Here is a 20,982-nt window from a genome sequence, read left to right on the forward strand (position 1 = left end):
TCTTTCTTTCTTTCTTTCTTTCTTTCTTTCTTTCTTTCTTTCTTTCCTTCCTTCCTTCCTTCCTTCCTTCCTTCCTTCCTTCCTTCCTTCCTTCCTTCCTTCCTTTCTTTTTCTCTTTCTTTCTTCTCTCTCTCTCTCTCTCTCTCTCTCTTTCTTTCTTTCTTTCTTTCTTTCTTGGCATAGGGATTTCAATTCAGGGAAATGCTTCCCTGATGGGGCTTCCCGTATTTCGGCCAGGAGGTCATTCCATGACACGGCCACCACCTGCCTCTGTTTTTCCACAACCTCCAATCTTCAGGTAATGCTATACCATTTGGCTTCCAATGACCCTTTTTACCGAGTTCCCCCCATCCAAAGTTAGCCCCCCGGCTTTGCAACACTGAAAATTGCCATGTTCCTTTTTACTTCTGCTTTCTGCCTACGCAGGAGCCTGTGATTCATTTTAAGGCAAGGGGCGCAGATCTGAGTTGAAAGACAGGCTTTATTTTCTCAGAAGCGGAGAATCCTAGAATCCTAGGTGTTTCGTCTAATAACGGATTTCTAGTATTATGGGAGAGGCTAGTCACTTTCTCCACATAGTGCAAAATTTTTGAAATTCCTGCTCATGGCCTCATTTTCTAGCACCCGAAATGCAACAGATGGAAAGATGGTACAACTCTGACCAAGGAAGGGCAGATAAAATTGATGAGCAATCCTGAGATGGCAAAACTTACAGGAAGAATTAGAAAGAAGGAAGAGGCTGAGTTTACTAAAGAATGGGGAAAGTATATAATTTATTTGAAAAACTATGGTGAACAATTACATTCATTGGTAGGAATGACAGAAAACCTGTAGTAAAAATTCAAATTATGGATAAAGGACTTAGAAGAGTAGAGTTACGGAAGAGATGCAGAGGGAAAAATCTTTATGAGGATCCACCAATAAGGGCGGGGAGGGAAGTCAAAAGGGATTTTATGTTTTCATTTGATGGCGTATCTTCTTTTCTTTATTCTATATAAACTTGAAAATGCAAAAATAAATATTTGAAAAGCAAAAGCAAATGCAGCAACCTCTTTTGTAGGGGCGTTGCTCCTGCTCCCTGATCACTTTTTTTACCCTTTCCTGCACCGTTTCCCAGCTCTGCTGCAATATCCTTTTTTCAAATGGGGCAATCAGAACTGCACATAATTCCAGATCACGTTGCAGCATAGATTCATATCAGAGCGTTGTTAAACCAGTCACTTATTTCTTTGAATAAACCTGTTCATTCCCAGCTGTATCACTTGCAGCAGTTTTCCCCTTTCAATTTTCTCTCAACCATTCCTCTTCAAGCTGTTCCTTAATTCTGAGATGCTGCTTTATCCATTCTCTGCTGAAGGATCTGCAACATTTTGCTCCTCCTCCTCCTTGAAATCTTTCATTTCCAGTTGGTCATTACAAAACACTTTGTAACTATGAGATAGTGTGTTTGCTTCTTCCCTCCTCCCTCCTACTGCCTTTTCCTTTTGTGTTGTGTCTTAAGATTGCAAGATTGAGGGCATGAACTGTGTTATCACGGACATTTGTAAACCACACGGGGAGCCTTTTTTAAAGTGGGGGATGAACAGAGAGATGAAATGAATTAAGCAAACCATGAATGGCATAATTAAGTTCTGTAACTCACTCCCACAAAAAGCAGTGATAGATGGCTCTGAAAACTAACTCTACAGAATCATGGAGGAGTCAGGTCTATCAGCAGCTGCCATCCCAGAATACCACGATTTCCCACAGACATTTGGTTGGCCATTGAGAGAACAGGATGCTGGACTACTAGATGGACCTTTGGTCTCATCCAAGCAGCTTCTTCTGATAATCTTATGCCCAGTGCTTTTTTTCTTAAAAAAATGTTTAGGGGTACTCTCATTTTGACTCAAGAAAATCACCATTTTATAGTTCAAATCAGGAAAAATAAATATAGTAAATTGACAAAAGTACAAAGATTCACAAAATGTTTAGGGGTATGCGTACCCCCAGGAAAAAAAGCACTGCTTACGCCTAATGAAAACCTTCATTTTGCAAGCCTTTTTCTTCAAGTCTGTATAAGATTTGAAAATTTTTGCTATGCATTTTTATTGTTGCATCACTTCGGGAGGTTTTTATGGGGTGCGATTAGATTAGTTAAATGGTTAAATAATGTAATTGCCACCGTCTCTGAAACAGATGCAAGGAAAGCTGTATCTTTCCATGTCGCATGGAACATTTTTATATCCCCCTGAAGAATGTAGTCCCTCTGGACTTGCAGGATCAGATCAATACACACAAGGGAAAACAATTGGGCTGTAAAAAGTGGACAAAACCTGGACGCTGGCCCCGAAGGAAAGTCACAGAGCCAGCAAGAGGCTACCTTTATCTGGCATAATCTGGGTTTCTACTCAGGGTTGTTACCTTATTCTCTCAGTCCAACCTGTAATGTGGGGACAGACTAGAAGGGAAACTTGCAGTAGTTGGGTCTAATAGCTTCAGTAAACACTGCAGAGTAGCTGCTAAGTCACTGACTCCTGGCCACAGCTCCTGCAATATGGCGACAACAGAGCACCTTTACTTGGGAATTTACATCAGCAGGGGGAGTTTTGAAAACGTTTCACAATAAATAAGGCTTGAGTAAGAAAAAGCAGGAGCTTCTTTTACCGTGACCTTTTAGTAATTTTTTTATTATTATTATTATTATTATTATTATTATTATTATTATTATTATTACCCCGCCCATCTGGCTGGGCCTCCCCAGCCACTCTGGGCGGTTCGCAAACGGATATTAAAAACATAATACAGCATTAAATATTAAAAACTTCCCTAAACAGGGCTGCCTTCAGATGTCTTTTAGAGATAAGATAGCTGCTTATTTCCTTCACATCTGGTGGGAGGGCGTTCCACAGGGCAGGCACCACCACCGAGAAGGCCCTCTGCCTGGTTCCCTGTAACCTCACTTCTCGCAATGAGGGAACCGCCATAAGGCCCTCGGAGCTGGACCCTGGTGTCCGGGGTGGAGACGCTCCTTCAGGTAAACTGGGACGAGGCTGTTTAGGGCTTTAAAGGTCAGCACCAACACTTTGAATTGTGCTCAGAAACGTACTGGGAGCCAATGCAGATCTCTCAGGACTGGTGTTATGGGGTCTCGGTGGCCACTCCCAGTTACCAGTCTGGCTTCTGCATTCTGGATTAGTTGCAGTTTCTGGGTCACCTTCAAAGGTAGCCCCACATAGAGCGCATTGCAGTAGTCCAAGCGGGAGATAACCAGAGCATTCACCACTCTGGCGAGACAGTCCGCGGGCAGATAGGGTCTCAGCCTGCGTACCAGGTGGAGCTGATAAACAGCTGCCCTGGACTCAGAATTGACCTGTGCCTCCATGGACAGCTGTGAGTTCAAAATGACTCCCAGGCTGCGCACCTTTTAGAGGTATTTTGTGGTGTGACAGACATAGTGGTACCCGATCCCAGCTACATTAAAATAGCTTGGGTTTCTTCACTGACCTTTTCTGTCCCTGGGAACATTTAGAGGCAGCGAGGATGAGAAAGTGATTCATCCAGAGAATAAGGCTGCCTCTACTCTTTTAATAAGGGACGCGGGTGGCGCTGTGGGTTAAACCACAGAGCCTAGGACTTGCCGATCAGAAGGTCGGCTGTTCGAATCCCCGCGACGGGGTGAGCTCCCGTTGCTCGGTCCCAGCTCCTGCCCACCTAGCAGTTCAAAAGCACGTCAAAGTGCAAGTAGATAAATAGGTACCGCTCCGGTGGGAAGGTAAACGGCGTTTCCGTACGCTGCTCTGGATCGCCAGAAGTGGCTTAGTCATGCTGGCCACATGACCCGGAAGCTGTACGCCGGCTCCCTCGGCCAATAAAGCAAGATGAGCGCCGCAACCCCAGAGTCGGCCACGACTGGACCTAATGGTCGGGGGGTCCCTTTACTCTTTACCTTTACTCTTTTAATGTCTATGTGCATTAGGGCAGCCTGTTGCCTTGCCTTTCCTCCTGCTTTTCAGTCCACCTCCCTGTCAAAAGTCAGTATTCCACACTCCGTTGCTTCAAGCTCCCATTTTTTCTATCTCTGCATACTTTCGACATTTCCTCCCATCCCACCCATCTGCCACTCCCCCCGATATATGGGAGTTACTGTTCTAGTTACCGAAACTCAGGCTCTTTTCTGAACAGTGGAAATGGAAACTAAAGAAAGGATTCAGAAGCTGCTTTGCCTGGAAGATCCTGGCAGAATGATTCCAGATTTTATAAGGTCATGAAATGCAGCACCAACTTACGTTTTAGAAGGCAGAACAAAGTCAACCCTTTTCAGCTTCTAGACTGGATGTCTCCAAAGAAGAAGAGTTTGGATTTGATATCCCGCTTTATCACTACCCTAAGGAGTCTCAAAGCGGCTAACATTCTCCTTTCCCTTCCTCCCCCACAACAAACACTCTGTGAGGTGAGTGGGGCTGAGAGACTTCAGAGAAGTGTGACTAGCCCAAGGTCACCTAGCAGCTGCATGTGGAGGAGCGGGGAAGCGAACCCAGTTCACCAGATTACGAGTCCACTGCTCTTAACCACTACACCACACTGGCACTGGGTAGTAATAGCAACCAGCCCACATCCCAGGGCAAAAGTTCTTACCACGTGTGATGAACAGCACTAAATGTGGTGTTTGTCCCAAGTCTATATCCCAAAAGATTAAAAACTGGTGGCAATTGTGTAGTTTTGTGTGTAAATAATAGTTTATATTCATCTGTCCAGGGGAAGTCATTCTATGTCTCAAGGTGACTAGACAAAGGTCACCCACTTTTGCTTCTGGCACTGCCTACTGCTGGCAAGTGGCTGGCATTGAAACTGGTCAGAGGATCCATAACATGTGCAAGCTGCTTAGAAAGAATGAACTGTTGTGAAGTTGGCGGAAGTCCATAATAAATGTGTTTCTTTTTTTTTTGAAATGTCTTAGTTTATTGAAGAATGAACGAATGTTGTTTTATGTATGCTCCCTTTTTCCTTTTCTTTCTTTTTCTTTTCAAGATTTAAATGTGCTTACGAGAGGCATATATTTATATCTCTTACTTCTTCCTTCCTTTCTGGAGTTTCTGCTTTTATTCTTTTCTTTTTTGCTCTCTCTACATAAGCGTTTGTATTTTCTTCTTCTTTTGTTTAAGTTTGTGCATTTTGATTTATGTGCATGTGCAATAGAATCAATAAAAAACAACAACATGTGCAAGCTGCCTAAATGTACCTGTTTCCTGTTTGAAAAAGAGGAGCACGTGGCCACATCTGCAAATCAGACAGGATGTTCAGAGAATGGCAAACATCCAGCTAAGTAACCTCAACTTTTGAATATTGGGGGGGGGGGGGAGCAAATGGGCAGGGTATTATTATTATTATTACTACTATTATTTGCTCAGGACAAAGAAACAGCACAATCCTAAGCCAGTCTACTCAGATGTAAGTCCCACTGAGTTCAGTGTATGCTAGATCACTGTGGGAGGCTCTCTGCCTCTGAATACTAGTTGCTGGGAACTGCAGATGAGCCGAGTGCTGCTGTGTTCAGATCCTGTTTGCTGGCTTCCCACAGACATCAGGGGAATCACCCTGAGAGCAGGGTGCTGAACTTGATGGGCCACTGGCTTGATCCAACAGGCTGTTCTCAACTCGCAACTAAGGGAGTACAGAACTGCAGCACAAACTTATCTTCCGACTACTGGAATTCCGAGCTTTCTGGTGAAACAAAACAAAAATGTATTTTTTTGCGGGGTGTGTGTGTGATTTTTATTACCAGGATGGTACAAAGACTAAATTAGAATTACACCTATAGTGTTCTGGTAAGAAAGTTGCATTCTCTAAATAAAAGCATTTGCAACTCGGCAACACATTATGGGTTTCTCTCGTCCCCTTTCAGAATACTCAGCAATAGTTAAATACAGCAAAACTGAATCAGTTTAATGTCTTATTATCTACCACAAAAAATTAAAACCACCTAGGAATTCCTCCAGGTGCTCAGTCTTAATTCAGACATTTGCAAATTAAATTCATTTTCTTCCTGAACATTACCCATGTGCTTTTATAGACTGTACATTTTTCAAAATTAAAGAATGAGAAAGAACTCTTGAGTTAGGGAAATTTCCTTCTGAGATCTGGCTTTCTTTCGGGAGAGGCAACACAGCATTTATGCAACTTTGTCTTCCATTCCGACACTGGAAACATGACGCCAAAGAAAACCATGGAGGCGGTGATTCTGTTCTTTGTCATATCCTGTCCCTATGCTCAGCAAGCAGCTCCTGTCACCAAAGATGTGCTGGTCTTTAAGGTGATACAAGGCTGTTTTTGTTGCAACAGACTAAAACTGTCACTACATTAGCCCTCAGCAACAGTGATTCTCTACATCTTCTGGATTCAGACAGGAGACATCTGTCAGCGACACAAAGTCTGGCTTTTCAACACACCAGAACAGGCAGCGCTGAGCTGATAAAAAACAAACGCCGTGTACATCTGTGCCGGCAGCACAGTAGGAACATTTATTCGAACCCATCCAGCATCACTGCAAACAGCAACCCAGAGCCACCGCACTATTCAGATCAGTCCACCTATACTGAATAAACTATATACAACGTGTATACCACATGGAAATCTTCAAAGGAACAAAAGGAAACATGAACACGATACACAGAACTGACTGGACCCTAAGTGAAGTTTGGGGAGGCTCTTCCTGTCTTCGTATCACCTCGAGCTCTGCTCCTCGGCTTCCCCGTCACCCTCCTTTTTCTTTTCCTCCGCTGTACTCTTGATCATGAATTTCTGCAGAGAAACACAGAAACAAACTCTTTTGCAGCGACTGAGAACTTCCTCAGGTTTTTGAGGGGGGCACTTTTATTGTTGAATTTATTGCCGTTGCTCAGGCGACATTCCACTCCCCTGGTTGCCGGCTTTGCGGGTGCTCATTTAGGAGAGGGGCAAAGCCCCGAGGGTGGGGGTGGGCAGCCTGCCAAACGCTAGCCTGGCTCCAGAAAGTTCAAAATGATGTCTGCGCTGGCTCTGGACCCATGCGTGTGACTGCACAGAGAAGACTGGCCAGTATGCTAGGCCACTCTAGCCTTGGGAATCTGGGCATTAGGAGCCTGGGGAGCAAGTGGGCAGGACCTTCAGCTTCTAAAATGTCACAGACCCCCAAATCAGATTTATTATTTATTTAACATACCTATATACCACTTTCTCCCAAAGCAGGGCTCAAAGCTGCTTGCAGCATTAAAAAGTAAACTTGTTGGAAACAAGAGTTAAAATGCATTTAAAACCGGCATTAAAGTATAGATTAATAGGTAAAAGGTAAAGGGACCCCTGACCATTAGGTCCAGTCATGGCCGACTCTTGGGTTGCGGCGCTCATCTCGCTTTATTGGCCAAGGGAGCCGGCGTACAGCTTCCGGGTCATGTGGCCAGCAGGGCTAAGCCGCTTCTGGCGAACCAGAGCAGCGCACGGAAACGCCATTTACCTTCCCGCCAGAGCAGTACCTATTTATCTACTTGCACTTTGACGTGCTTTCGAACTGCTAGGTTGGCAGCAGCTGGGACTGAGCAACGGGAGCTTACCCCGTCACGGGGATTCGAACCGCTGACCTTCTGATCAGCAAGTCCTAGGCTCTGTGGTTTAGACCACAGCACCACCCACGTTCCTAAAGTATAGTTTGCCCCGAGATTAATGAGCCCCTCATAGCGCAGTTGCACCCTCATAGGGTCAGTTGCACTCTTTTATACGCATGTGTGCATATGTACAGAGAATCTGGAGATAATGACCACATATAAGTACGACTGACCTCCTGGGACAGAAACATGGCATGTTTTTTGCATAAGCCTGGGACAGCTCACTTGGTAGAGCATAACTCTTTCCCCAACTCAGGGCTGTGGGTTCGAGCCTCGCGTTGGGAAAAGATTCCTGCATTGCAGGGGGTTGGACTAGATGACCCTTGTGGTCCCTTCCAACTTCACAATTCCACAATTATCTGATTTACAAAGGCCCCCAGTGCCTTCCTAGTGCCTGAGATGTCACACTCCAGGAGAAATGGACTTCCAATTTTAATAAAAACATTTCATTCACCAGAAGGAAACACAAAAGAAAACAAGTAAGTACTACCTCCATATTTTCCTGGTGGAGCTGAGATTGGCAATGGGTTTTCATAGATGCTTCATCCACACAGAAACAGGAACAGATCTGACAGAAAAAGCCAGCCTTAGGAACAAGGAAATCCAAATCTTAAAAGAGAAAGGACACACATATTAACAAGTGCAATTCCAAGTCATCTTTTTATTTTGCCCAGATAGGGGCAAAAGAGGGAAAATGACACAAAAGGCCACAACAACCAGAAGACTCCCTTTACAAATGCAAAAGTTATCTATTTCCTTTTGTGACAATGATTCAGAAATCATTGAAGCTTAAGGCAGTTTTCATAACTACTATACCTATAAACCATAGTTTCAGATGGCCTAGCATTGCCATGTAATTATAAGACTTAGCTTATTTACACTATGTTACCTCTGTATGTGGCTTAAGCAGTTTATTCTGTTTTTTGTATTTACGTTGTTTTGTTAATTATGCTATTTAGGTCTGGTTATTTATGCTACTTGGGCTGTTTAAGCTTTGTAAAAATCGATTTATGCTAGTTCTGATGTCTTAGAGAGATATAGGGGCACTTCAGGAGATGGATAGGCTCTGTATCCATGACAGGTATTTAGGAAGCAGTTGGAGAAATTGCTAATTTTATCACAGGTAACAAACTGTAAGATTCATGTCACGGCTAATATTGTCATGCAAAACACAGAAAGAAGTCCTCAGGTCACTTCCACAGGATACCACACGTGGATGCAGGACCTCACATCTTATACTAGAGCAAAACCAAGACAAAAAAAACCCTACTTCATTTGCTTAAACAGCAACACCAACTCCCAACTCTGCTACATCCCAAATGTGGGACAGATCAAAAGAGTCACCACAAATTACCGCTGAATTAGTAAATTGTTAAATAGGAAGCAGGTGACAAGAATGTTGAAGTGCTTTTATTTTAGAACGTAACACGATCTTACCTTTCAACTGGCTTGGAGCCTTGCATTTCTCTGAAGAATCTGTTTTTCTCCGTTTAGACTCTGGTTCCTCACATTCTGAGTCAGTTAAATCTATAAAAGACACATTTTAGTTAGCATACATATTTCCCCCTCTAGGAGATGCAGTATAGTAACTACGCCATGTTCACATATAAAAATAAACTATGGAGAAGCATGAATAAGAAACTGTGCTGGTACATGGAAGGAATACAGCGGCTGCTTTGCTCCCCCCCCCCCCCCCCCCGCTCCTAGGAGCTAAGCCATGATTATGTGCAACCCTAGGCAAACCTAGGTTTGTCTCCCCAGGTTTGCGCAAAACACTAAGCAAAGCTTTCACTTTGCACACTTTTCACAAAGCTTTCAAATGCAGCAGCAGGAGAGGAGAGGCAAAAAAGCTTTGTTTCTCGCTCCACGCACCAGCATGCCTACAGAGTCAAGCTAAGCCAGAATCTGGTTTTAATGTTACATGCAAACCAGACCACTGTATCTGTAATAATAATAATAATAATAATAATAATAATAATAATAATAATATATCATTTATACCTCCACCCATCTAGCTGGGTTTCCCCAGCCACTGTGGGCGGCTCCCAACAGATTAAAAACAGAATAAAACATCAAACATTAAAAGCTTCCCAAAACAGGGCTGCCTTCAGCAATCGAGTCCTCAGTGTCAGGACACCCCTATTTGACACTGACTCAGTGGTGGGTGTTACTGAAAAGGCCCTTTCCCCTCACAGCCACCAGCTATATCACACCAGGTGAGGATGCTCAGAGAAGGGTCTCCAACGATGCCTAGATGGCTTGGCTCGTTAGATTTCTTGTCTGCCTGCTTCACCTGAACCCCTTCATAACCTCAACCTAATCCTAGCTCTAATCTCTCTTTTTTAATTTTCAATCCACTGGGGCTCGCATTTAGCTTCACTTTCAAATTGCAGACCGCTTTCCACGATGCATGGGGATCAGAGGGCAGTTTCCAACATATTACAAACACATAGGAATCATCTGACGATGGCACCCCCAAACTCAGCCCTCCAGATGTTTTGGGACTACAATTCCCATCATTCCTGACCACTGTTAGCTAGGGATGATGGGAGTTGTAGTCCCAAAACATCTGGAGGGCTGAGTTTGGGGGTGCCTGATCTGAAGTATACAGCAGGGCTGAGGATACAGCATTTCTTTCAGCCTTAACAGCAAGTACTAAAACCAAGTAAAAGGCATTCACTAATTTATTCCAAATGCCTGGGAGAAAATTGTCTTTACTTGCTGGTAGAAACCCATCAGTTACTGCCCTCCATGGTTCCAGAGGAAGAGAGACCTACAGTCGGGGGGGGGGGCAGGGAGGAGGATGACAGAGAATGTTCTCTCTTGCATCTGCATGCAGCTGAGCTTGCCGGTGGGATGATGAGATAAGCACCCCTTGCTGACCACAGGATCCAAGATGGTTGATACGGTCCCATGCAATGGAGGCCTTCACAAGTTAATACAGAGAACGTATCTGGATCTGGTAGCATATAGCCAGCCACTGCGGATCCCACATAACAGGGGTTGTGTGAGCATGTACAGACGCACAAGGACAGGCCAGCACACTACCAGGGCGAGGCTATCCCAATCGAAGCACAGCTGCAGTAATAGGCTCTTGTGGAGTGAGGTCTAGGAAAGCCAAGGAGCATTGCTTTTCCCACCTCCATTGTGCCTGCCTACTCCTGAGCAAGAAAACGGGGGGGGGGGGGGTGATAAATTCCTGGCCCTAGGTGGAATGTGAAAGAGCTCAGCAAACACAAGCAGAGAGGCACTGGCGGGTTACTTTTACCAATATCTCTTAAAGACAGCTGGTTTTGAACTGGGAGCTTTACCACCTGCTCACTGCATCTGAAGCAATCATTTGCTCTCCACTTGCAAATACAGTTACTCAAAATTGGCTTGCACTGACTGCAATACCATTACGACAAATAACAGCAATGATGAGGATAATGACGTTGCAGTGCTTACAATTTTATAAGGCTAGTCAGTATTATCGTTCCCATACTGTGGCTGGGAGGATGAAGGCGAAGGGTGTGGCTTACCAAAGGCCCCTTAGTGAGTTCAAGGTAGATTCAAAAATGCGAGCCATGGCCTTCCTGAGTCATAGCTCCGTCTCTTAGCCACACAGATGCACCATGCCTGAGGTGCTGAACGGTTTGGAGAGACTACCAGATAGAAACAACTGCAAGCATCTGTTGGGCTGTTCTGTCAGCTTTCACCTAACTCAAACCAAGAACATAAAAACTACAAAACTGGTTTCTGGCTCCTACCTTTTTCAGGCTTCTCAGAAGGTTGTGAAGACGTCACCTCACTGCAGCTCTCCTCCTTCAATTCTGCACTGGGAACCTGGTCTTGAGGTTCAGATTTTGTGTCCGGTTCTGCTGTGGCCGTGGCCTGACTGTCCACCATAGAAACACTCACGTCTGAGGAAGGCATCTGCACATTTTCTCCCGCTTTCTCCTCACTGGAAGTGGGCGCAGAGCTTTCTTCAACTTCCGTATCAGCTTCTCTACCAACAGCACCCTCTCCAAGACTATCCGGCTCTAGTTCAGCATAAATGTCAGACAGCTCAGTTACTCTTCCTCAGAGCTTGAGGAACTAACAACAGTTTGAGTTGCATTATCAGTAAGGACTAATAATCATTGCCAAACATAAGCAGTTTAAGAGCTTCATCTTTTTAATTCATGCAAAACTGTGATCTTCAAAATGCAGACTTCCCTTCTTTTCGTTTTGACAAACATTTCTCAAAATTCTGCATCCAGACAACCAAACCCATTCAGAGAATCGTACAAGAGAATCATGCAAAGTACGTTTCCGGACAAAAGCCTTGTGGGCCCGCAGGCTGGAGGTCCCCCACCCCGGCACTAACATGTCTAAAACCTTTGTCACACTATGAGTGTACAAGGCAACTTCAGGGACTATAAATGGGACATAGAGACTAAGGCATGCAGGGCCCAAGCTGCAAGGAATTTAATGGGTCCTGCCTGGAACTCCAAATCTGCCTAGTGTGGACCTCTTGGTAATATGTTTCTAATAGGCCATCTCTCTCAGGAGAGCCTATGTTCAGTGGCACCTAGAGACTCTTAAAAGAGTTTGCATGAGCGCAGATTAGTGGAAAGAGAAACAACAGAGTTCCTTTCTTGCAACACGCCTAACTGCGAGGTACATCATGCAGGAACTCGTCTTTCCATGAGCCTCCAGTGTGGCAAGAGTGTCGGACTCTGAGCTAGAGGAGGGTTCAAATCCCCATGAAGCTCTCTAGGGGAGCAGTGGCCAGTCAGGTCTCTCAGCCTGAAGCTACCTCACAGGATCTAAATGGGGAGAGAAGCAACTTGCCTGCCCTCTTGAGCTCCTGGAAGGAAAAGCAGGAGAGACATGCAAGACTCAAGTAAATAAATCTCACCAGGTGGTTGCTGGTCCTCCCTCATACTGCTCTCGCTATCTGGCATTTCTGCCTGGTTCAATATTGGTTCTGCAAGTAGAAGGTTGCATATATAATTCTGACACTTTTGCTCAGGTGGCTTTCACCTCTTCCGTGGGGTTGAGCCCTGTTAAGACATAACTCCGTTCCTACCTGCCACTGGCTGCTCACACCCTGTGTCAGCTTCAGGCGTCCGGCTTGTTTCTTCATCTCTTCCTTCATCCTTTTCTGTGTCTATTAAGGCATCCGGCTTGTCAACTGTGGCAGCCACAGAAATGCAGGTCTCCTCCTGAGGCTCCTCTGCCTGAGCCTCAGTTCCTTCAGGTTGTTCCTTCGAGGCCTGCTCTCTCTTCTCGGCCAGAGATTCACCTGGAGTTCCAAATTCTTCTGGCTTGGCCACATCCTCTTCTGGTTCAGCTACTGCCATGACAACCTCTTCTCCCGATATACTTTCAGCAACTGACTCTTTCACTTCCGCTGGGGGAGGAGAGTCACTTTTCCCCTCTTCCTCATCCTCGCTTCCAACCTCGTCTACAGTAACGAAGTTAAGATCTTCTTTCAAGCGATTGAAGTCCGCCAGGAAGTCTTCGTCATCTTCCGCCACTTCATCCAAAGTCACCAGATGCTGATCATCGATGTCCTCGTGGATCTCGTCCACGGTAACTAGAGTGCTGGGATCTTCTGGGATCTGAGAAGAAAGGAAATCTCCAGGATCCTCTCCAGGATCCTCAACAACCTGCTTCTCACCCTCCCTGGATTTTATGGCCTTGCCAACCTTGAAATGTGACAGCTCACTCAGCGGCATCTCTTCCACTTCTCCAATTTCATCCACGGTGACTAAGGGCTCTGCTTTAAGGTCCGACTCATTATCCCCTAAAGCAAACGCATCCTTAGGGTCTTCTTGCTCTGATATCTCATCTAAAGTAACAAGTGACTGTGGATCTTTGATCACTTCATCAATCAACTCCTCCTCGTCGTTCACTTCATCCACCGTGACCAAAGTCTGGGAATCTGGCACGGCTTCCAAGTTCAGAAGCTCAGCCTGCAACATTCCACCTTCATCTTCTCCAATCTCATCCAGAGTAACAAAGGAAAGCTCGTTCTCATCAACGTGAGCAGAGCTCTTGCCCTTCCTTTTCTTGGAACTCGGCTCGGAAGGAAGGCTTTTCTTGGTGTGATCCTTCCTTTTGCCTCGTACGGGGTTTCTCCTGGGCTGAGTGGGAGAGTCCGCTTCCTCTAGAACTTCATCCATGGTCACAAACTCATCCAAGTTAAATGGAGAAAGCTCTTCTTCCTACAAAAGAAAAGCAAAGCTCAGCTTTAGCGAGCAAGAGAAATCAGCAGAAGTATGGTGACAAAGATGCCCAGTAAGGGCAGTTCAAAACCAAAGGGGTGAACATAGAAACAGAAATTTACCATGGCCACACAAACACAGGATTTGTGTCTTTGACTACTGTTTATAGAAGCTGCTATCTGGAGGGGCTTTGCCCTAAAATGGGGGTGTAAGTAAAGGCTTTTGAGCTTAGCATGACTAAAGAACACAGACCAGGTATTTTGCGGTTTATATATTGCAAGTTTATGTTGTGAAGTGCCCTGAGATCTATGGATGAAGGGGTGCATATAAATTTTATGAACAAACAAACCAAACCAAACCCTAGATCAAGGCAAAGGCCCCTCCAGTCCAGAATCCTGTTCCCCCAGCAGCCAGCCAGGCACCATGGGGAAGCTCACAAGCAAGACATGTGTGCAACAGCTACACCCTCCCTGCAACTGGTATTGAGAGGCATCCTGCCTGATGGGAGAGGTGGAACATAGCTGCCTTGAGCAACCGTAGATGAGCGTCTTGTCCTCTGTGAATGTGTCTCATCTGCTTGGATGGTCCTCCAAGCTGGTGACCGCCATTACATCTTGTGGAAGGGAATTCTATCATTTAAATGCAGCAACTTTTTACCCTTTTCCCCCCAAAGTTCCTAGGAACCCAAACTTTGAAGAAGAAGAAATGTGGTAACCCTTTTTTAAAAAAAGGAAAAGAAAAAACTGGGATATTATTGTTACTGCTATGAAGCAATTGCTGTGTTTTGTAGAAAAAACTCAGAATCTCCCCCACCTCACACTTTCCCTCTCTCATCTCTCGAATCACACCAACGGCATAGGCTGGTTTTCTCCCCCTGCTCCGCTGCAGGAAACACAACCCAAGTAATCCAAATCCAAAATTTAAGTGGAACTGTGTTCAGTTCCATCAGTTGTTCAAACAAAAGGTCAGAATAGGTCAGAAAAATGACCCTCATCTTGTTTCCTAATATAATAATAATAATAATAATAATAATAATAATAATAATAATAATAGTGCCCATCTTCCTTAAGGAAATCTAGAGTCTTAAGTTCTGAGCCATAGCAGCTTTCTCCAGTTGTGGTATTATATGACCATGAGCATTATAATAATTTTTTAGTCGACAGGAAAGTGGTAAGAAAAAATATCCCTTCAAAAACTCACTGCAGAGACCTTATTTCAGGTGCTTCTTGAAATGATTGTAATTCTAATGCTGTCACTCACTTTGTTTCTTTCCTTACCTCTTTTGGTTTTGTGCAGCTTTTAGAACTTCTAGTAGTTCTCCCAGCAGATACCTGAAGAAAATGTAGAAAGGGGAACAAGAATCAAAACAACAGAATTGCAAGCTCACAGATACACGACTTCCCCCTTTAAACTTGGATGAAATTCATTACACGCTAAGAAAGTTAAGACCGTGCCAATCATTTTTAAGATCCGGGTATTGAGCGCACCAACCACCTCGTGAGTAAGTGGTCCCTTCTCAGCAGCCAGTATGTGCAAAACCGTCAGGATTCGACACAGAAAGCCTCACTTCACGACAGAGGAGACAGCGACAGCAAGGGAAAGAATGAACAATACTTGCCGCCCATTCAGAACTGCACCGTGAAGAGCTGGTGCTCTACTCTCAGGTTTACCCAGAAGAAGTTCCCGTCCACCGAGTGCTTCCGAGTGAACCGCTTTCCAGCTGTGTGTGCCATGAATCTAGAGACGGCAGGATACCCGCCTGCCATGTTTGCCCCGCTTAATGCAACCGCTTAGAGGAAGGGGAAGGGAGCAGGCTATCACTGCACTGGTTCAGGATCTGGAAGAAGCGTCAACGTTAGTTACCAGCCAGTCACAAGGAGCCAGCACTTTAGCCCTTCTCACCTTATTGCTGCTGCTGTCTCGCTTCACACTGGATGATCTACTCTCCCGCTCCGGGGTCTGCTTTGAGCTACCCTTAGTTTCCACTGGGGAGTCCTTGTCTGGCAGCGATGAACTCTTCCCAATGCCTAACTTAACAACAAGAGAACGTACGTCGGGCTTAGACTTGCCGCCATCTGTCACATTTGACCTGCCGCTCGGAGGCCTTTGCTGACTCGCTTCTTTTGACACCACTTTCTTTTCAGTGACGGTGCGGCTCCTGGTTGCCGGCTTTGCGGGAGTCTTCTGCTGCTCTTTTCTCAGAGTCGAAGCTTTCGTCTTGGATACATTTGGGACAGACATCGGAGCCTTTAGCATACTTTCGCTAACAGAAGTAGTCTCCGCACTGGTTGCTGATTCTGATGCAAGACTGACGGATTCAGCCGCTTGTCCCGGTCCTTTACTGGGCTGTGCCTTGGGTAGAATTTGTTCAGGACTCTTGTCGTCTGTATTCTTTTCAGGTTTCTCCTTGGTTGGTCCATCATTTGATACCAGCCTTTCAGGTTGTTTCTCTAAAGTTGTCTCCATCTTGGCTACATGTAATTCAGGTTTCTCCTCTGTGACTTCCACAGCTTCCAGCACCGCTGCCTCAGATTCCACCACTGTATTAGCTTCAGCTGCGGAACAGGGGATTTCAGATTCCTTGTCTATCACCCCCCCAATCACCTGATGTGTAGGCATTTCTGATATATTGAGTAATGCTTCAGTACTATCTGCCTCTTGGGTTATTGGCTTGCTATCTGACTGTACGTTGCCACTTGACACTTCCTCCACGGCAACTTCTGCAGAGTCCACTGGAAATGTCTCAGAGGTGGCAGCAACTGTGTCTTCTCCTTCCACGGTCGTGACAGAGTCTACTCCTATGCTCTCCACTTCAGTCGTGCTGGGTAATTCTTCCGGTGATTTACCAACAGGAGTGGCTAATTCTTCACTTTTGTTTTCTCCAGTAGCTGCAGGTGCATTTTCCAGAAATTCATCATTAGAGGTGTCTGTAATTTTTTCTCCCTTCTCCAAACTGGATGGCAAAGTAAGAAGAACTCCTTCGGATTTTACTTCAGATGATCCTAAATCAACTGGCGTAGTAGGTGTGGTTGTTGCTCCAATTCCAGAATCCTCTTCTGATCCTTCTGTCTTTGATGGTTCTGATGACACTTCACATACCACTTTCTCAACAGGTCTTGAGTCTTCTTCAGTCTTCCCTTCTGGAATCCTAGGCTTCTGATCAGAACTTGGTTCTTCCTTGGCCTCAGAAGGCTTTGGTAAAGGAACAGCAGCTGGGTGCACCCCTCCTGATCCTTCGGGAAATGTGTTCAAGTCAGGGCTAAATATATTTAAAAAGACAGAAGAAATCAAGCTATGTTGAGAACTCCACAGTAATCAATAACCCCTCGACGCCAACGGTTGGGATTTCCTGATGCAACAGAGCTTAGCATTAGGAAATCTGGCCTAACAACCAAACTGGTTTTCACAATGAGCCAAATTCTAGTTTACCTCTCTCTTAAGTTGCTTCAGCATGGCAGGCATCTTAGCATTTCTCAAATGGTACTAGTCAGTATGCATGTGTGCTCTGTGTACCTTGGAGCTGACAGGTCAGGGTTAAGTTTAGGTAGGGAGAAAGACAGACAGAACACAGGGACGCATAGCTCTGGCTGTGGATATAAACCAATTTAAAGTTAGAATAGGAAGCCCTCCTGATCTTTTATCCACCTTCCTGCAGTTCCGCTCCAGAAATATGGGTGCTAAATGGGGTGTTACCTAGAGAACTGAAATGAGTCAGACAAGAGTGGAAATGTCCACACATACACACTCGCTGAGCCTTTAGTCCATTTTCAGCTTTCTGATAGATTCCAAAATAACCAAATTCAAGGTGACAATGTACAGTATTTCAGAGAACTTCCACTTACAAGTACATAAGTATTAGGAATGTAAAATCGGTCCTGCTGCAATCAGATCAAGGCTCTATTTGGTCCATTGAGCTTCCAGCAACAGCCAAACTGGTGCCTCCTGAAAGCCCATTCTAGTGTGTCTCTAGAATAATCTCCACCTGGAGGTGAATGATTTCAAAGCTGGGGTAATGGCAATTGCTGCTTTGATGACCTAGGAAAGGATGCTAAGATATCACATATTACAACTGAAAGATGTTAACCGACCAAACTGGGTGCTCTACATGTTATGTGAAGTGAGTCAGGTGGCCTCAGAAAGAGGGCAAAATAAAAGCTCCATAACAACCTCCCCCCCACACACAGCACAACTGGCAGGGTGAAGTGTGCTGTATTCTGCAGAACCAAATGAAAAGGGGAGGCATGTAAACTGTGCAGGCAATTGATGGGAGAAGAGCTGCCACTATCACAATCGATTAAAGGAGGGGAAAGTGTCTTGCCCAAGCAGGAGCAATTCTAGAAGGAAACATCAAACCTCAAAAAATAGGACTACAAAGCAGTAAAATATATGCAAATATAATGTTCTCATTGATAATTTTAATATTTCTTGCAAACCGCTTTGAGGTTTTACACCAATCAATCAGTATATAAATTTTGCTAAGTAACAGAAATAAAAATTTGAGATCACTAAATTTGAGAAGATCTCAGGAACCTACCTGGACCCTGAGATCATCTTCTGAGGCCCTTCTTCTTCTTATGCCTCCCCCTCGAGAGGTCCGGAGGGTGGCAACAAGAGAACAGGGCCATTTCTGCGGTGGCTCCCCGTTTGTGGAATGTTCTCCCCAGGGAGGTTTGGCTGGCACCTTTATTATACACCTTTAGGTGCCAGGCGAAAACGTTCCTCTTCAACCAGGCCTTGGGCTGACTGATTGTGTTGTGGAAGGCTGGATTATTGGGTTGTCTTTGTTGTATTATTATTATTATTATTATTTATTAATTTTCTCCTTTTTCATATTTCGATTTTATGCTGCTAATCGCCTGAGATTCTACGGGTATAAGGTGGTAAAAAAATTGAATAAATAATAATAATAATAAATGGTCAAGCACAAAAGGCATGGATTTTGTGACTTGCAAAGGGGATGCTGATGCGTATTAGAGTAAATGAAACTAGGAGAGTAAGGAGTGCAAGGCACACTATAATGAAGCACAGCAAACCGGATCCAGAACCGAACCAAGCAAAAAACAGTATGGTTCCTCCAACTTTTGGCAAATATAGATGGGACCTTCCAGCTGGGATTGGTGATGTGACGCAGCTCAACTTCATGGCATTAGTGAATTTACAGAACTCCAGGGGGAAACAAAAAAGTTCCTGGGTAATGCACATCTGTATGGTTTGGATAGACAGCTGCATGAATTCAGAGGTAAACTGCAAAGAACATGTTTCTAAATTGTGAAGATATCCAACTGAGATTGGCTCAGCACATATATCCCCTTCTCTTTGGGCTTTCAACAACACAGCTTGCACATGTGACTCTTTTCAGGTGAATCTAAACAGGAAAATTCCCATAGAGAGGTTGGTCATGCTACTCAACCAAGAGGGAGCCTTTCTTGAAGAAGAGAAGCTACTCACACAATGATTCAGTCCTTTAAAATGTGTTTTTTAGGTGCAGGTAGTGAACTTTAGCAATTCATTTGGGAGATTTAAGAGTTCCAGGACCTTCTGACAGACAAGAAAAGCACAGACAAAAAAAAAAAAGAGGAAAAAAAAGCAGAATTCACAGCCAAGAATAAAATCCTGCCAAAGAGATGGAGCTTTCAGGAATGATAGAGGTGTGGTATCAAGATTCTGTCAACAGGGTGCAATAATTTAAACAAGTCAAGGAAGCGCCACACAACCCCACTTGCTGTTGCAGGCCCGCACCCTTGAGGAAGCTAATGGAAAGGACAACCCATAAAAAGCATGCCACACGTGAGTGAGGCAAAAGAGCCACACACAGCTGTTCTTCACCCGAAGCTCAGTTCATCTTCAGCCACCTCCATCTGGTTCTGGGGGGAAACTGTTTGCCGGAAACATACCATCATTGGAGGAGGTATCAAAGTACATTCAGAGCAAGCAGGTCCATCAACTCATCCAGAAGATGAAGTGATAGCCATTGTGAAGAAGTGACACACAGTTTATTAATCAAGATTTCATCTATTCCGTCGGATCAACCATAAAAACATATGGCGTCCATTTGTTCCCCAATAGAGTAAGGTCGGGGAGCAAGTAAAAAGAAAAATCTGCCTTCTTTCTGTACTCCACGATTTAAAATATTTTCTTCTTGCCATATTCCATCATGAGCGCAAATGATTCAGTGAAGAACAAGCTTTATGCCTACTAGCCATGCTGCTGGTTTCCTTGTAACAGAGAACAGGGTGTGTGGTTTGTTTGTTTTGGGGTTTTTTGCGCAAAAAGCCAGCAGATGAAGCTGACTCAGGTATGACCCATGCAAAGTCACTCTCTTACATGGGCTTCCTCAACAGCGGTTATGTTAAATGCTTCCTTCAGATGCAGTATCTCAGGACCCAACGTTTACACTCAAGTAAGGAGACAATGAGTTACCAAATGAGCCTGGTGTTCTACATGTACCAAGTGTACGTATACAGTATTAGAAATGTGTGTTATACTTCCATTGCAGGTGCATATCATCAACAACTAAGCAGGCTGCACGTGTGTAGATGAGAGCTTTGGGGGAAAACACAGTTTTATTAGACGTGAAATAGGGAACATATCAGCATTATGATGAAACAAACACCCCAGGTGTTAATTTTCAAATGTACTTGCTAGCCAGAGTACAATTATTTTAACTACATCTGTAGGCTATAAAGTTGTGTATGCATCTCCCTTTTAAGAATAATCTAGGAAGATAATTTGAGGTGCAGAAGTCATTTTGAAAACAAAAATGTTCATTTCCCCCCCTACAGAAAAAAACCCTTGTTACTTTAACCTATTCTCTTTGATGCAAATTAATTATAAATACAGTCATTAAAATTCTGTGTATCTCATCCATAATTTTATATTGTGTGAACACTTGACAGGATGCACTATGCATTTAGCACATGGTCCTTGGGATACTTTAAACTGCTAATGGACTTTTCTATTACACTTAAATAGCGTGACATGATGGACCAGCTTCAGGGCCAACTGCAGACTCCTTGAAAAAATGAATTGCACAGCAAAATATCTTTATATACTTGGAAAGAGCTTCAAAGCACTGATTCAAAAACACCGGCTTGTCACACAGAATTGCATGCAGTGCTGCAGCTGGTTAATTCCAATGTCATTTTTCTGTAGTCATCTGAATTGCAAAT

At 44.4% G+C, this 20,982-nt stretch overlaps 1 protein-coding gene across 7 annotated transcripts in view; it reads right to left on the reverse strand.

Moving 5' to 3' along the window:
• Positions 1-6,469: 6,469 nt before the first annotated feature.
• Positions 6,470-20,982, reverse strand: part of ZNF638 (zinc finger protein 638) — a 74,555-nt gene continuing 60,042 nt past the window's right edge. For 6 of the 7 annotated variants that reach the window (XM_077933701.1, XM_077933700.1, XM_077933698.1 and 3 more), the window contains 8 exons: positions 15,716-17,072; positions 15,091-15,144; positions 12,673-13,813; positions 12,502-12,570; positions 11,369-11,641; positions 9,057-9,146; positions 8,110-8,228; positions 6,470-6,780 (listed from right to left, as the gene is read on the reverse strand). In XM_077933701.1, the coding sequence (XP_077789827.1) occupies positions 6,703-6,780; positions 8,110-8,228; positions 9,057-9,146; positions 11,369-11,641; positions 12,502-12,570; positions 12,673-13,813; positions 15,091-15,144; positions 15,716-17,072 (3,181 nt within the window). In that variant the 3' untranslated portion in view covers positions 6,470-6,702. The remainder of the gene's footprint in view (positions 6,781-8,109; positions 8,229-9,056; positions 9,147-11,368; positions 11,642-12,501; positions 12,571-12,672; positions 13,814-15,090; positions 15,145-15,715; positions 17,073-20,982) is intronic. The other variant, XM_077933699.1, reaches the window with a different exon arrangement.

This window comes from Podarcis muralis, chromosome 9 (assembly GCF_964188315.1).
Source record: "Podarcis muralis chromosome 9, rPodMur119.hap1.1, whole genome shotgun sequence".
NCBI lineage: Eukaryota > Metazoa > Chordata > Lepidosauria > Squamata > Lacertidae > Podarcis > Podarcis muralis.